Source organism: Sminthopsis crassicaudata, chromosome 3 (assembly GCF_048593235.1).
Source record: "Sminthopsis crassicaudata isolate SCR6 chromosome 3, ASM4859323v1, whole genome shotgun sequence".
Taxonomy (NCBI): Eukaryota; Metazoa; Chordata; class Mammalia; order Dasyuromorphia; family Dasyuridae; genus Sminthopsis; species Sminthopsis crassicaudata.
The window spans coordinates 566729757-566746732 of NC_133619.1; the positions used below are offsets into that span (position 1 = coordinate 566729757).

The window sequence follows — 16976 nt, forward strand, 5'->3', positions numbered from 1 at the left end:
AAAGGTGGCCGAGTCCCAGAAAATATTCCACATCCATCCAACACAGTCCAAGGCTGAACTTTTGCCTTTGCTGCTTTTTCCCCTTCTGTATTAAGATTTTTCTAATTACATACAAAAATAGTTTTCAACATTAATCTATGCTACCTTTTCATTGTTAACCATAACGACTTATTTTGAAAATACAATGTATCTAGTTGAATATAGTGTTGCAGATGATAAATTTGATAACATAAATGCACATGAATGTGCACAGCAACAGTGTATGGGCAAGAATTTTATGTGCTGCTAACTTAGTCATAGTCAAAAGCTTGGGTTTGTATGGTGAACAACATTGACAGTAATAGGACATTTTTTAAAAAAATTTTTACCTAAAGTAAATATCAAAACATGATGTAAACTACTTTCCTGGAATATGACTCTTGGTATTCCAAATGATGAGAAGTGAGGAGGACTTACTCTTGGCTTTCCACTGGTCATGCATGTTGTATAGAACTGTAAGATGGTAGTCTTATGATCTACAATAGTAATCCAAATTAGGCAGTTATTTCTGCTCTTAGATGGCTCTGCACTTAGATGGCTCAATGGATAGAACGCCAAACCTGAAGTCAGGAAGAATTATTTTTTTGAAGTCAAAGTGGCTATCTAGTATATTTGCCAAGAAAGCTGCAAATGTCACGAAGAGTTAGGACTAAACAATGCAGTTCAGTGCAATATATCTTGTGAAAAGGGTTTTGAATAGTAACTATACTCCTTTTTTCTTGGTGTGGGAAATATGAAATTAGAATATGAAATTAGCCAGTCATTTTGAAGTAAAAAACGTGAAGAGATGATTTTTGCATCTGAACACAAAGAGATAGTGCATGTACACTATGAGGACTCTTAATGTACATCAATTGGACAATCAACAAATACCAAGTACCTCTTCTTTATTTATTATTCAAAATCTTTATCAAAAAATCAGTATGTATAATTCACATGAAATTATTCACTTTGACATACATTTTAATACCAAATTATTGATGTAAGTATCCCCCCAATATTTGCCTTGACCCTTATTTTCTATGTAAAAATAAGAGACAACACATATAACAACACACTAATAGCTTCTAAACATTCTCCTCTCTCCACAATGGAAATGTTCACAGGTCAGGAAGAAGCAGGAACCAAACCAGGCTCTATAATTAATTATCAATAACTTACTGGGAGAGTATCATGGTGAAAATGATATAGTGTTGGACTTAGGAAGAACTAGATTAAAATTTTGCTTCTAACATTTGTTACTGGGTAATGATTAAAAAGTCTTCAACTTCCCTGAATCCTGGTTTCCTCATCTGTAAAATCAGGAAGATAACATTTGTATTACCTCCATGATTTTTGTGACTTTCAGGACCCAGGGCTGTTATAAGCCTCCAAGTTGGATAAAATATGTAAAGTTCTTTGTAAGCATTAAATGGATGCAATAATTTTTAAAAAAAAAAATCCAACTAGAATAGTACTGTGATTATTATTACAACCTATGGTTCAATCGGAAAAGTCCTTAACTTAAAAGTCATAGGACCTGAGTTCAAATCCTGCCTCTGCTACTTAATGACTTCTTGGACAAGTATCCCTAACTTTTTTTTTTTTTTTTTTTTTTTGCTTTTTTGCTGAGGCAATTGGGGTTAAGTGACTTGCCCAGAGTCACACAGCTAGGAAGGTTATCCCTAACCTTGTACAATAATTCAATGAGTTAAGTGACCTATCTCTAAATTCACTTCCACTAACAGTCCTAACCTTCTCTGCTTCCTGCAATAAGCTGTTTGCACAATGCTATGCCCTCTTTGGCAGACAGTACAAGATTATGTTGCCAGAGGCTGATGTGCAAGCCATCAGTGAAACCTGTCAACTAACCTCATTATTGACCACCTATCTCTATGAAGGTACAGCATCCTTAGAAAAGATATGTCCCTTTCTCTCATTCCACCACAGGGCTTAGGACATTGCAGTTTCAGATGATTTGTGTCCACAAAAGCTAATAAAATATATAAGGTTTCTAGAGAGGGGCATCTATCTATAATGGTTATAAATAATTCAGGATCTAACCTTGCAAGATGACCCATAGTCAGTTCCTGTATGTATGAAAACCACCTTCTGTTTCCAACAAGAGAGCAGAGTAAAATAAAGGAAAGAACAGATGTCTCTTCATTCTCTGGATCAGTCCAAAAAAAAAAAAAAATGAAAAGAAAAGCAGAATGAGTTGGCTACACAGTTCTTAGCCCAGTGCTTGGCACACAGTCAGTACTTAATAAGAGCTTTTCCACTTACTCATTCATTGATTTATTCATACAGAATGTTCTCTTAGGCTGCTCAGAAACACCAAGTCATTTGCCAGCCCCCTTTGCCACCAGACAAGCTTAAATATTAAACAAATCACTGTTTAAACAGTAAATATTCATTTGAGCCACTTGATTATTAAAAGCTGTAACAAATATGCAGTGCAAATGGGCTTACAATCGACACTCTTCCTTTCTGCCAGTCCCATGAATATCATCTCTTTCAGCACCATGGCTACCACCAAGCAGCCATTCAGAAATGTCCTGATGCATCAGGAAAGGTTTTCAGTGACATAGTTTGTCTGTTTATGAACCTGATGGGGCCCTCGTGGCTCCCAGGGTACCATAGTTATACGATCCTCTCAGCAACTCACAAGAACCAAGTCTCTATGTCTTCCATTTCTGGTGACACACTGAAAAGTAGATGCTGGCACAAAGAGAATAAAAATAAAAGACAAAAAAGAGTGGCTCAGTAGGGAAAAAAGGGAGGCAAATTTTATCTTTCTTATTTGGTGGACATGTTCTCATTGGGTAGACCTCTCATCTAGAGCTCTGATATTCACTTCTTTCAGGCCCTATGTGACACACACTAGACAACTCTTCCAAGTTTTGTTGAGATTACTAGAAAGAATTCCTACTTCCCCTTAGAAAGCCACTTTTTCCTCATCCATCAGAGCAAGACCATGCTTGCTGATTATCACAGCATCTGCAGTATTTCCCCCTGGGCCAGAATACTGCTGTTTCTAGAGGCTTTTCTCTGTGGTGCTGCTATTTCCTCCAGTGACTTATTTAAGATGCAAACTGTTCTCCATTCTACTAACCTTTGCAGTATTCATACAAAAGGGGAGTGGATGACTCTGTAGGTTTTTGTTTGGTTCATTTCATTTTAAGTTCCATGTATTTCAGAGCAATTAAAGAAAGAGAAAAAGATGTGAAATTTCATATGACCCCTGAGAATTCATAGGGAACTTGCTCCTAGTACAATGCAATCTCTTTGCAGAGAAGGGTTTTCCATTTTTATCTTTAAATCCCCTATGCCTGGAATAGTAGGTACTTAAATGCTTGCTGAACTGATCTTCCTCAAAAAGGATTGGCTATTAAAACAAAAATAGCACTTTTGAAATATCCTTACTATTCAATGTCTATTAAGAAAATCAGTCCCAAACTGAAATCTCTAATCTGAAAAGCAAGATCAAGTAACCAATTTCTAGCTTCACTCATCACCTAAAAAGAACAGACTGAATTTTTACAAAGTACCTTGATATCCTTAAAATGGAGCTCTTAACCAAGATATTAATAAAAATAAATACTGAAATGAAGGAGTTACTGGAGTATAATCAGGCTGTTTCTTAAGGGAGATGTATTGCATTTTTTAGTTTCTAGCTTTAATTAAAAAAATAAAAACCTCAAAGAAATGTTATGGAAATTTCAATAAAAGATTCAGTTTAATTAGAACTGTACTTGTATGAACATGCATTCCAAAAGAACCTCAGGAAATACTGTATAAAATTTATTTATGATAGGTACAAAAGAAGGAACGATTGAAAGACCAAGGCTATATATTAACTCTGTCCTAAACTCATTAGTTAGTTCCAAATCCAAATCACAAAAAAAAAAAAAAAAAAGTTGTCAAATGAGGGTTGATGTTATCCTATATCCAACAAGATATATCCCCATTGACTAAAGGATCAGATGCCCTGACCTTCTAGGGTTGCCCTCAGCAACTAAGCTTTAGTACCCTCACAGATGTGTGCTGCCCAGCAGTCCTCCTCCTAATGAGATGACATCTTCTATTTGATAAGAATTGACCAGAGTGGACATGTTGCCTGATGAAAATGAAATAGGACACAGGCTCTTTCAAAATGAAGATAAATTAAGGGATCAAATAAGCACACCAGGTCTATCATTCCTGCCACATGCTAGCTGGATACTTGTCACCAGGGCTTCCAACACATTTCTCTCCTCATGGAAAAAGATTAAAAAAAAAAAACAAACAACTTTTCCTGTTTCACAAAGACTGATATTCTGAAAAGATGACTTGAAACACTTTCTCCACTGCAATTTACAACATAGATAGAACACTGGTCTGAAGCTAGCCTCAGATGTTTAATAGCAGAGTGATTAAGACCACTTAATCTTTTAACATCACTTTAACCCCTCCAATTCTTTCTTATCTGTAAAATGAGTCTAATAATATCACCTACCTCATAATATCACTTACCTCACAGAATGATTATGATGATCACTTAGATACGATATGATATAAAGTCCTTTGCAAACTACAAAGTATTATGCAAATAGGAACAGATTATTATTTTAATTATTTACTATTGTGACTAGATTAAGAAAAAACAAATCATAAATATAATCTTGAGCTGCCCAAATCAAAAATATAGCTAAAACAAGGGAAGTAAACATTCTGATATATTGTCCTAGCCAGACATCTGGAAGGTTGTATCTAGTTTTGAGGAATACTGACAAACTCAAATGTATCCAGGAGAAAGTAGGACAGGACAATGTCTGAAAGCCATGCCATAATATAGAAGTATTTAGCTTAGAGAAGAGAAGACAAAGGTTCAATGAGAGCTGATTACAAGTACTTAAAAGACTGACAAATGGAAGAAAGACTGGATTTATTCTATATAACTGCAGAGTCCCAATTAGAAGCAATGGAAAACTGTAATAAATCCATTATCTACTAGGGTTCCACTAGCTTCTCCTCCCTCCCCCCAAAAAATTGACTTAGGCTAGTTTCCTCATTTCCTCACAAAGGAGACTATATTGTTCTTTGGGACTTGATTAGCTCATAGGGCAAAAGTCTCACACCTCCCCTGATGCAATATCCTAGTAGCCTCTAGTCATATTGACAAGTTTTATGTACACTTCAGAGAATAATAAAAAGGGTTCCAAGAAGCACAGTCATCACACTCTATCCTGTAGACCAGACATATTTCTAAATAGAGATAATGGGGTCTTGCCTCCCCAGGTTTAAATGAGTGTCCTTCCTATGCTACAGCTAAGTAAACTTCCTTTTGTTTACTCTTGAATGACCTGTGATCAGTTTGCAGAAACTGAACTAATAGGTTTCCAGCAGTTGAGCTTGCTCCTAATAAAAAAAAAAGGGATGTAAGTTCTAGGATCATAGATTTGGCCCAATTTGATCAGGAATTTATACACACACACACACACACATATACATATATATGTATATGTATATATATGTATATGTATATATATATATATATATATATGTTGTAAGAAATGATTTTTCTGTCTCATATTAATAATCAGTTATTAATTCAGATTAAGGTTTTCCTTTTTTGTTTCCTTATTTGGAAATAACCCCCTATAGGTTATTCAGTCAGTCTCTGTAGGTTGCTGATCGTTAAGATTGCCCAAATCCTCAGGGATGTTCATGCCTTTGGATCTTGGATGGGCATTCACCCAATTAGGAGAACTTACAAGCAGAATGCTGTCCAATTGAGATCTTGTCCTTAGGAAATAAGCCCCTGTCTCTCCTTGGAATCTCCCATTAGAAATTAGGATGACTTAGCTCATGAATGGGAAAACCAACCAAAGAGGTCTGGATAAGATGGATTCTTTTGCTTAGCTTTCTGGAGACAGTTGAATCTCATGATTAGGTCACATTTTCTGCAAAAGGAGCAGAAGTCTTTTTGTCCACCTCCTCATTGCTATGACCACCCACTTATTGATTATTAACCAATCAGAGCTGATTCCCATACTCAGGAATATAACTTTTTCCAAAGGCTTTTTAAAATGTTTAGTATTTTCCAGGAAGGGTCTTTGGTTTATGAGAGAAAGTCAATTGAGCATCATTTTAATTATCTGCTAGCCATAACAATCATAACAATGATGATTAACTATTCAGAATTAATGTGCCTTGAACTTTTCCTACACCATAATATTTAACAAAAACTGATGTCATGTCGTGATTGGTTAGGAATCAAGGTATGTGAGTATGATATCGCACCCAGGATAAAGTGACCATGGAGAATCTAATGATCATGCTGTTAACTCACCTTCTAACTCCGTCAGTTTTCTCTTCCTTCTGATTGGACAGCTTTCTTTATAGAGTATGGATCTGAAATTTCCAGCCAACTCTCCACTCTCTATCTGTAGCTCTGTTTGGTTTGAACCCTACAAACCCTGCCAGGTACCCCATCCCCTAATATACCTTCCCTTTCCCCTCAGCCTTATTTTATTTGTTGTCTTCCTTCATTAGAATGACCTCAGAGCAGGGATCATCTTTCTCTTTCTCATTTGTATCTTCAGCACTTAGGACAGTGCCAGGATCTCAGTAGGTTCATTGAATTGAACTGAATCAGGTGTGTGTGAATGGTCCAGACTGCTAGAACTCCTTTACTGGTCCCAATGATTTTTCTAGTCTCCAGAGTAAATTTCCTACTGATGAGAACTGTCCCCAAATGGTATAGACTGTTATTATGAGAAATAACCTTTTTTATTATTTCAAAAATGTTAACAGAGGCTCAATGACTATTTATTAAGGAGGCTGAAAAAATATTCCTTCCTATACTAGATAGGAAGATGCTTTAGTAGATCTCAGGGCCCTTTCAATTCCAAGTCTTTCCCTAACACTTTAGCCATTGTACTTTGGCATACTATGGCCACTGCTCCCAGAAGTTCATATCTGACAGCCATAATCATGCTCCCTATCTATCTCCCTTTTCTTTAGAAATAAATAGTCAACAAGATACCAGATGAATGAGTTTTAAAGTGAGTCAAGTAGGCCAGGGGAGCTGAAATAAGATAAATGAGCCAATACTAAATGGCTACCCACTGGAGCAAATCCTAATCAATTGTCTTTTGATTAGCTGAAAGCACTACACTTTTAGGCATACAATTTCTGTAGAATTTGAAACTGATATTTATAAAGCATCTTTAATTTTAAGGGATAAAAATATTTGTTAACACCAAGAGACAAGAATGATAACAGACATTTAAACATTTGTGAAGAGTGGGATCTTGCTTCGCAGTCATATAATGAAATATATTGTCTAAAAGGAACCAATATCCTAAACATAGTCATAGAATCTTAGATTTAGGATTAGAAGGAACATGTAATTGAGTTCAAGCCTCTTGAACCTTATAGAAGAAGGAGGTAAGGAGAAGATGGTTGTTCAAATATGCTCAATTTTTCATGACCCTATGGATCACAGTATTCCAATACTGTCCATGGAGTTTTCTTGTCAAAGATACTAGAGTGGTTCCCCTCTCCAGTAGATTGAGTCAAACAAGGTTAAATGACTTGCCCAGGGTCACATAACTAATAAATGTCAGAAGCTAGATTTGAACTTGGGTCTTCCTGACACTTGGCTTAGTACTCTGGGCAGTATGGTGCCTTTTAGTTGCCTCCCAGGACCTAGGAGGTTAAGTATTTTGCCTAAGGGTACTTAGATAAGTAAAGGACAATGCTAAATTTCAAATTTGGATATTATAACTTCAAAGCTTACCTCCTTTCCACTGTTCCATGTCAGAAACATGTTTTTCTGTCTGAATTCTCCATTCCAGTTGTTTTTCATTTGTGGGAGCCTAGCCAGTTATTAGTAAATGTTTAATCTTTTTAAATTTGAAAAAAAAATCTTTTTTAAAAATCATGAATTATCAAGTAACAAAAAAGTTACTAAGTCAGAAATTATGCCAAAAAGTCCAGACCCTTTGCATATTGTCATGACTTATTTGCTTGCCTCTGTTCCATCTCTAAGTATATTACATTCTAAGTCTTTCTTTACTCTACCATTCTGTACCTTTCCATAACTGTCATTTTCAGTTCAACTGTATTCTATAAATATTAATATAGTTTCACTTTTTTTGGTGGGGAGGGACAGATTGACACTTCTCATCCTTGGTTTTACCTTCAAGTCACTTTTGGATGGATCAGAAGGAACTTCTCAGAACCGAGATAGAAGATAGATTCTGGATAGGGGGAAAAGGAAAATGATGTCCAGAGAGAGTAGATAGTGTGTGCAAAGGGAGAAAGTTGCTAAGTTTCAATTACCCCTCCTAAGGAAGTAGACAGAAGAAAAGGCAACGAGCAAGAAATTATTAGTATGGAGAGGCAAAAGAATGCCTTGACATAAAGGATTATTTTATAGGAAAAATTAATTATAACATAGCTAATTATGTTAATTTTGGATATCATATTTTCCTCACTAAAACTCACAGGGAGTTTTCATTGGCTAACCTATATACCTTTTGAATTACATTGAATTTGGAATTCGAGGACCTGTGATTTCACCAATGGGGATGCTCTCAGATTATAATCTGTTATAGAACAGAATTTCTTAACCCAGGGTTAATCTAGGAACTTTTTTCTTTTACTTAATATTTTATTTTTTCTAATTACATGTAAAAAGTTTTCAACATTCATCTATGTAACATTTTGAACTCCACAATTTTTTTTCCCTTCCTACTTTTCTTCCCTCCTCCCCAATATAGCAAGCAATCTGATATAGGCAATACATGTGCAATCATAAAAAAAACATATTTCCATATTAACATGTTGTGAAAGACTCAGAACAAAAGAGAAAAATTACAAGAAAGAAAAAAAAGCAAAAAACTGAAAATAGTATGCTTCAATCTACATTCAGACTTTATAGTTCCTTCTATGAATATGGGTGGCATTTTCCATCAGAATTGTCTTGAACTGCTGAGAAGAGCTAGGCCTCTCATAACTGATCATAACATTGTGTTGCTGTTACTATATACCATGTTCTTCTGGTTCTGCTCACTTTAGTCAGCTTCATGAACTTGTTTTAAAATAATATTTTATTAACTGTATTTCAATATAATTTTGGTTTCCTTTGTAACCCTATGTATTTTATTTTTTGTGTTTAAAAACATTTTTCTGAGAAGGGGTCCATAAGCTTTACCAGATTACAAAAGGTGTCCATGACACCAATAAAATTAAAAAAACTCTGCTCTGTGCAATCTTTTAAAGCTATAGAGAAAAGGAGGGGATAAATCACATGTCCATAGTTACATAACTAATGTATCAGAGATTCAGTTGAACCTATTTTCCTGATTGGAGATGTAAGTTGCCCAGTCACTAGTCTTGGAATCAAGATCCCAAATGGGAATTGAAATCCCACTTTCACCAACTTCCAAATGTATGACCAAGAAAGTTATGAAGCAGCTGTGCCTCAGTTTCCTGACTTTTAAAATGAGTTAGCTACACTTTGATGGTCTTATACCATTTTCCTGGGTTTTTCCTCTCATCGGGATAAAAACAAATATAAGGCATGAATATACACACATGCATACTCTCTGTCTCTCTCTCTGTCTGTCTGTCTCTTCTTACATACACACACCCCAAAGCCATAGTTTTATTGGGTTGTTGAGTGTAACCAAAGGCTTGGAAAGATTCATTTCCGGGTGCCTGTTTTGTTTTCAGAATCGCTAAAAGTCACAGCACCTGATCTCGTTTTTGTTAACAGACTCCCAGAGCAAAGTTCAGTGATGTGACCTTTCATCTCTGATAGAAGAAACCATGTCTCAGTTCTGGGACAGCCCTCTTGATCTGAGGCCTCTGTTTGGACAAGACTTCCACAGCTGATCTAGTCTCATTAGATGAGCAGGGACGATGGCAGGAAAGCTTCCATATATTACATATTGACAGGAGGCAGATGATCAGTGAGCTAGAGAAGGAAAACAAACTGGGGTTGGGGGGAGATTAGGTTTTATAACTCATAGGATTCAAAGCATTTAGAACTGGTAAAGATCAAGTAAACCCCAACACCAGCATTTCCCAAATAAGGAAAATGAGGTCTAGAGAGGAGAAATGATTTGCTAAAGTGACCAGAGTAACAAATAAGAGAGTCAGGGTCAGAACACAGGTTCTGATTCCAAATCTGTTATTTTGGGGTAGCAGAGTAGAGCAGTGGATAGAGTTCTGGGTCTCTTCCTGAATTCAAATTCAGCCTTAGACACTTACTTACTGGTTATATGCTCCTGGGCAAGTCACTTAATGCTGTTTTATCTCAATGTCCTCATCTTTAAAATGAGCTGAAGAAGGACATGAACAAACTATTCCAGTGTCTTTGCCAAGAAAATCCCAAATGGGCAACTGGAAAATAAATGAGTAACAAAAATATAATTTAAGAAAATAACACCTGATGTGTAGATAAAATTATCCCACCTACAAAAAGAGAGACTGAGGCAGAGCTCTGAGCCAATGTCACTTTATTAAAGGGTTCATGGTCCCTTCTAATGAAGTGGACCTTAGACCTTTCTCATACTCTTGAGATGCCTCTTCCTTCCAGGGCCCTATTTTTATAGCATGAGAGAAGGGCCCTCTTAGGGAAGCTATAGTGAGCTTCAGTTAATGAACCTAAGGACTTCAAGGCAATGGGAAAGGAGTCATCCCAGAAAGCCAACTCAAACTCTAGGAAACAAAACTGTTCATTCCAGAACAACTATAACAAATACAGCATAATTCCACTGAATAAACCAAAAAAAATGTCATCAGGGTCACATGCTGGGTGAAACAAGGAAAACCTCCACACAAGATGAACAAGCTTCTTAATTTGGACAGGAGGAAATGGTACAAGCTATCACAGTGAATGAATGACCTCAGTGGTTATAAGATGGTCATCTGCTCCTATTGGACTGGTCTGGAAGTACAAAAATATTTTGAGGGACTTTTCATATCATTGTCACCTCTATTAAGCTGATCTTGATCATCATCACAAGACAAAACAAGAATGAAGGATTTTTAGTTAGCTTTTTGTAATTAAGCAAGTGAACTTAGAATCTTCAGCTCACAGCTCTGGGACCTTATATACAGGACTTTGTTAAGAGTCTATCAAATTGATTAATACTGACTGGAACAGAGTAGGGGTCCAAAATGAATTACTTCTCTCACTAAACTGGAATCAAAGTAGATGAAGAAAACTATACAAATATCCCTAATGACTTTTGGTGCAGAATTTTAAAATAAGACATTGGCAAAATGAGCATAGCAATATATCACAAAGAATATACTTTATGACCAGATTTGATATTTACAAAGTGTGAATTTATGTAATCAGAGTTTGTGGGCTGCCCAATGAGATTGTAAAGGGAGAGACAGGGACAAATCTTAACAAAATGCCTAACTCGGTCTTTTCTCAAGAACTGTATTGTTCAGGGATTTTAGAAACCTTTTTCAAGGGAAAAAATCACCACTCAGTACTTGGTGAACACTTCTAGTTTAGAAATTCTAAGTAACATAATAAGACAAGAAGGACTTACTAGAAAAGGAAGTCCCATTCAAAAGAACTGCAAAATGCATAAAAAAAAAAACTTGGGAGTCATGAATGTACCAATGAATAATTCAAACTATGCATAAATACAATTACATTAATCAAACCACCAAAAGGATATTTAAGAAAGGTGGACAAATCATAACATCAAAATTTGCTTGGAAGTCCAAGAAAAGGAAAATAATGGAGAAAAAAATAGGAATGAAGGTAGGCTTAAAATTAAACTAAAAAGCAGAGGCCATCAAGATAATTTAGTATAGGTTAAAAAATAGAAAAGCAGATCAGTGGAACAGATTAGATAAAGAATCAGAAACAAATGAAGTCCCTATTTGGCAAGAACTGCTGAGAAAAATGGATGGTGATTTGGCAGAAATGGGAATTTATATTCATATCTAATACCTTATTCCACAATTTGTTCAAAATGGATAAGTGACTCCAATATCTTTCTTTAATAGAGAACAAGATTGGATGCCTGACATGATTATGACTAGGGAGAAGAGTTCTTAACTAAACCAGAGATAGAGGTGATCACAAAAGAAAAATATCAGATTATATGTCAATTATGTGAAATTGAGGGTACTTTTGGTTAAGAGGGTAATAAGAAAGATTATAAAGAAGCCCAGCTCTCCCACATGCACTCCCAGAAAAGAGCAATGTTAGAGGATAATGATAAAGAAAATGAAAAAGAGAGAAAAAAATAAGTTGCTCTATTCAACCCAAAAGTAGTCAGAAGTCAGCAGAAATGTGAGAGAAGGGCCCTCTCAGAGAAACTAGAGTGAGTTTCCAATGGAAAATGAGTCACCCCATAAAGCCAACCCAAACTCTAGGAAATAAAACTGAGTCTAGCCATGCTGAGAATTCCCAAGATGATTTTCCCACAGCCCCTCCAACCTTTTTCATTTTCCATTTTTGTCAACTTTGCCAATCTACTGGGTGAAATGAGGAATTTTGGGATGGTTTTATTGTGTATTTCTTTTATTAGTTATTTGGAATTATTTTTTCATAAGGCTATAAATAACTTAGATTTCTTTCTTGAGAACTACTTGTTAATATCCTTTGGCCATTTATCAATTGGGGAATTGCTTCTTATAAATTTGAATCAGATTGTTATACATCTTGCAAATGAATAATGGAGAAACTTGCTATAAAGATTTCTTTCTTTTATTGTTGAGGCAATTGGGATTAAGTGTCTTGTCCAGGGTCACACAGCTAGTGTCAAGGGTCTGAGACTGAACTTGAACTCAGGTCCTCCTGCCTCCATAAAATTTTCCTATTTTACTGTTTCCATTTTAATCCTAGTTGCATTTATTTCTTTGTACACACCCTTTTAAATTTTTGTCAAATAGTGAGTCCTTGTAATTGAGCTCTTAAGATTTATCAAATACTACATTCATTTGTTTTTTTTGTTTTTTTTTAATATTGTGTAGTTATTCTGTCCCCTGATCAACTTTTAGAAATGAACTGGTTTGATGATTACTGCTTTGTAGTAAAATGTAAGATCTGGTGCTGTTAGGGCTCCTACCTTTCTACCTTTTTCATTCTACCTATATTCTTACCATTATTTTTATAGCTCTCTATAAAGTAAGTTAATTGGTATGATACTGAATAAGTAAGTTAACTTAGTATTGTCATTTTATTATATTAGCTCAGCCAATCTGTGGGCATGTAACATTTTTCCAAATATTTAAATGTATCTCTACTACTGTAAACATTGTTTTGTAGTTGTATCATATAGTTCCTGTGTATATCCTAATAGGTAGTATTCCCTGGTATTTGTAGTAATCAAATTGGAACTCCTCTGTCTCCTTGATGTGTTCTGTTGGTAATATGCAGAAATGGATTTATAATATATCTAGCAACTTTGCTGAAGTTATCCTTTTGATTAATTTTTAATTGGCTTTCTCAGGTTTTGTAGTAAACCATGATATTATTTGTAAATAGGTGTTTCTTCTTTGCCTATCCATCCATATTCTTTAACGTCTTTTTCTTGAATTATGGCTACAGCTAGCATTTGTAGCACTGTTACAGAATAGTGATCATCCTTGTTTTATCTCTGATATTATTGAAAAGATTTTGTTTACATAAGACTTATATTTTACATAAATTTTATATGTTTTATCATGTTCAGGAAAGATCCATTCCTTCCCCTTAGTTTTCTAGTTTGTTTTTTAAACCGGAATGAGTATTATATTTTATCAAAATCTCTTCCTGAATTTATTGATATGTGATTTTTCTTGTTCTTGTTATTAACAAGATACATTTTATTGAATTTTGCTATTATTGAGCCAACCCTGAATTTCTGGCATAAATCAAACTTCATCATAGTATATAATAAATATTTGTGATATGTTCCCTTAGCCCCTTTGTTTATATTTTATTTAAATTTTTTGCTTTAATATCCATTAAGGATATTGGTATTTAGGGTTTTTTTCCTCAATTTTGACTCTTTGGCTTAAATGTTATATATATTACATTGTTTTGTTATGTCATACATTAAGTATTATGTTTAAAGAATTTTATAGGACCCCTTCTTTTCCTATTTTTTTCCAAAAGCTTTTGTAATACTGCAGTAAACTGGGTTTGTTTTTTTTTTTTTAATGTTTACTAGAATTTGGAAAATCATCTGGGGCTGGTTTGTTTTTTTTCCCTTTGGAAGCTTATTCAATTTCCTCTCTTTTCTAATCTTTGCTTTAAAGGATGGTTTTCTGGATTAGGGAGGGAGAGGTGTTTTGAAGTAAAAGTGATGTAAACAAATATGTATATGTAAACAAATATGTGTAGGTATATATACCTACACATATTTGTTTACATCACTTCTACTTTTAAACATATATGTGTATATGTGTGTATATATATACATATATATTCTCTCAAAGAACTTTGAATTTATCAGAATTGAGTTTTTACCCCTAATTAGTAATTTATTAAAAAATCAGTATAAAGGTGGAAAAGGATATAATAATCATTTATTCTAACCTGCTTTGGAGAAGAAGAAATTAACTCAAGAGAGATGAATTGTTCTGCCCAAGGTCATACAGATAAGAAGAGAAAGATTCTGATGGAAGTGGAAATCTTCAACATAAAGAAGATCCAACTCACTTCCAGTTGATCAATGATGGACAGAAACAACTACACCCAGAGAAGGAACACTGGGAAGTGAATGTAAATTGTTAGCACTACTGTCTATCTACCCAGGTTACTTATACCTTCGGAATCTAATACTTAATATGCAACAAGAAAATGGGATTTACACACATATATTGTATCTAGGTTATACTGTAACACATGTAAAATGTATGGGATTGCCTGTCATGGGGGGGGCAGTAGAGGGAGGGAGGGGATAATTTAGAAAAATGAATACAAGGGATAATATTATTTAAAAATTACTCATGCATATATACTGTGAAAAAAAATTATAAATAAAATTTTAAAAAAAAGAAGAGAAAGATTAAAAGCCAGTTCCTCTCCAATACTTCTTCCTCTAGAATCAGTGACCTTCTCTAGGCTTCTTTAAATCCAAATATTGGATTAAATGGCCTCTAAAGTCCTCTAATACCTATGATCCTATGCCTATATAAAATCCAAGATCCCCTTTCCCATTTCCATCTCTTCCTCTCATCTTTCATTTTTTTTAATATTTTGTAATTCGAGGCAAATGTCAGGAGAAAATAATCAGGACCTTTATGGCAGATATCATTACCTTATATTTTCTCCCCAAGACCACCCCTTTTCCTGATGTCCCTACTACTAAGGAGGTTACCACTGTAAGAAATGGATAGGCATTTTGGGTTTCCACAGTTATGAAAATTAAATTGGGGAAATAAAAACTAAATTAGAAAATTGAAACTCACAATGGACATCAAGGAATGAACAAGGGTGGAATTTATCTTCCCCCAGAAGAATGTAAGCTCCCTGGGAGTAGGGACTGGCTATGTAATGAGAGGTGGAGATTCACGTAGCAGTAGTTTCGGTAACATCCAATTATTGAGGAATCAGGGGAGAGACTTGTGCTACAGAATAAGAAATAAAATACTGCTTTTGAAGTTCCCAAGGCGTATCTACTCACTTAGACACCCATTCTTGCAAAAATATAATATAAATCTTCCCTGCATTCATCAGTGAGTGGGTGGAGTTCTTGGTAAGATATTTTATCTTACAATACCATCTATACAGTGACCCAGAGTCTCCAAATTTAGTATCATCTTTAACTCTTCGCCTCACAAATCCAATCAGTTGCTAAATTTTGTCAGGGCTATCTCACAAGTCATTTTTCTCACAACTCTCCAGTTCACACTTCACACTTTGCATCTGGACTATTGCAATAGTCTCCTCATTGTTGTTCCTACAGTGTTTCTTCTTTCCCATTCGTTCTCCAAATAACTACCAAGGTGATTTTCCTAAAGCCCAGGTCATCCCCCTACTTTTTTTTTTTTTCTTGATTAAGATTTTCCAGATCTTGTAAAAGTAACTCCCAACACGAATGCAAATTAGCCTCTGTTCTGCAACTGTATTAGAAAATTGCCTAGAGCATTGATCAAGAAGAGGGATTACAACCCAGAACTTCGGGACTTTCTGTATTTACTACACGCACCATGATGCCCAAATGTGGGTGCAGAGGGCAGGCCTCCTGGGCTGGCAGAGTCCAAGTGTCTGGGGGAAAGAACCGCACTGCTGTCGGAAGCCTCAAACTCCGGCCCCGGTCAAAGCCGCGGGCTCACGGTAAGGGGTTCCGGCCTCCATCCCCCAGAAGGCACGAGTCAGGTCTCCGCGCAGGAGCATCCCCGGGCGCGCCAAGGGGATCCAGGAAGGAAGAGGGATTGAGAGCGAAGGCTGCAGGACTCTACACACTTACCAGCGTGAAATGCACCAGGGCGTCATAGCAGAGCCAGATCAGCGCCCAGCGGTCGGCGGAGCTCGCCCCGCGGCCCAGCCGGCTGCCCAGCGCGCAGCCCGCCGCCAGCTGCGCGGCGCACAGGAGCAGCGAGCCGGCGGCCGCCGGGCTGCTCAGCTCTGCAGGCCACAGGCTCATCCCGGCCAGTCCGCAGACCCGCTTCCAGAGAGAGGGAGAGGAAGGGCGGCTGGGAGCAGAAAGGGACTAGGGTGAGAGGAGGAGGAACCGCGTGCCCTAGGAACCCTCCCCCAAGAGGAGGGGCGTGGGGAAGCCGAGGAAACTCGGGGCTATTGTTTCCCTTAGTCCTTACTTCTCCCTCCCCCAATGGAGGAAGAAGGGGAAAATCTGGCTTCCTCCATCTAGCCTGATTTACCTTTCAGTTTCCTTCCCACTTTGTATGTACTTAAAGTTTGTTTTTTTATTTATCTTGTTTTGTCCTCTATACTGATCCTTCAAATCTTGAGAATCCATCGCCTTTTTCTCTTTTTCGAA

The 16976-nt window shown here is 36.2% G+C and overlaps 1 protein-coding gene across 1 annotated transcript in view; it reads right to left on the minus strand.

Annotated features, from left to right (window-relative positions):
- The window catches only part of EBPL (EBP like), a 36589-nt gene extending 19881 nt beyond the window's left edge, over positions 1-16708 (minus strand). Inside the window, exon 1 of the mRNA XM_074304766.1 lies at positions 16446-16708. Coding sequence (XP_074160867.1) covers positions 16446-16622 — 177 coding nt within the window. The 5' untranslated portion in view covers positions 16623-16708. The remainder of the gene's footprint in view (positions 1-16445) is intronic.
- Positions 16709-16976: the final 268 nt, after the last annotated feature.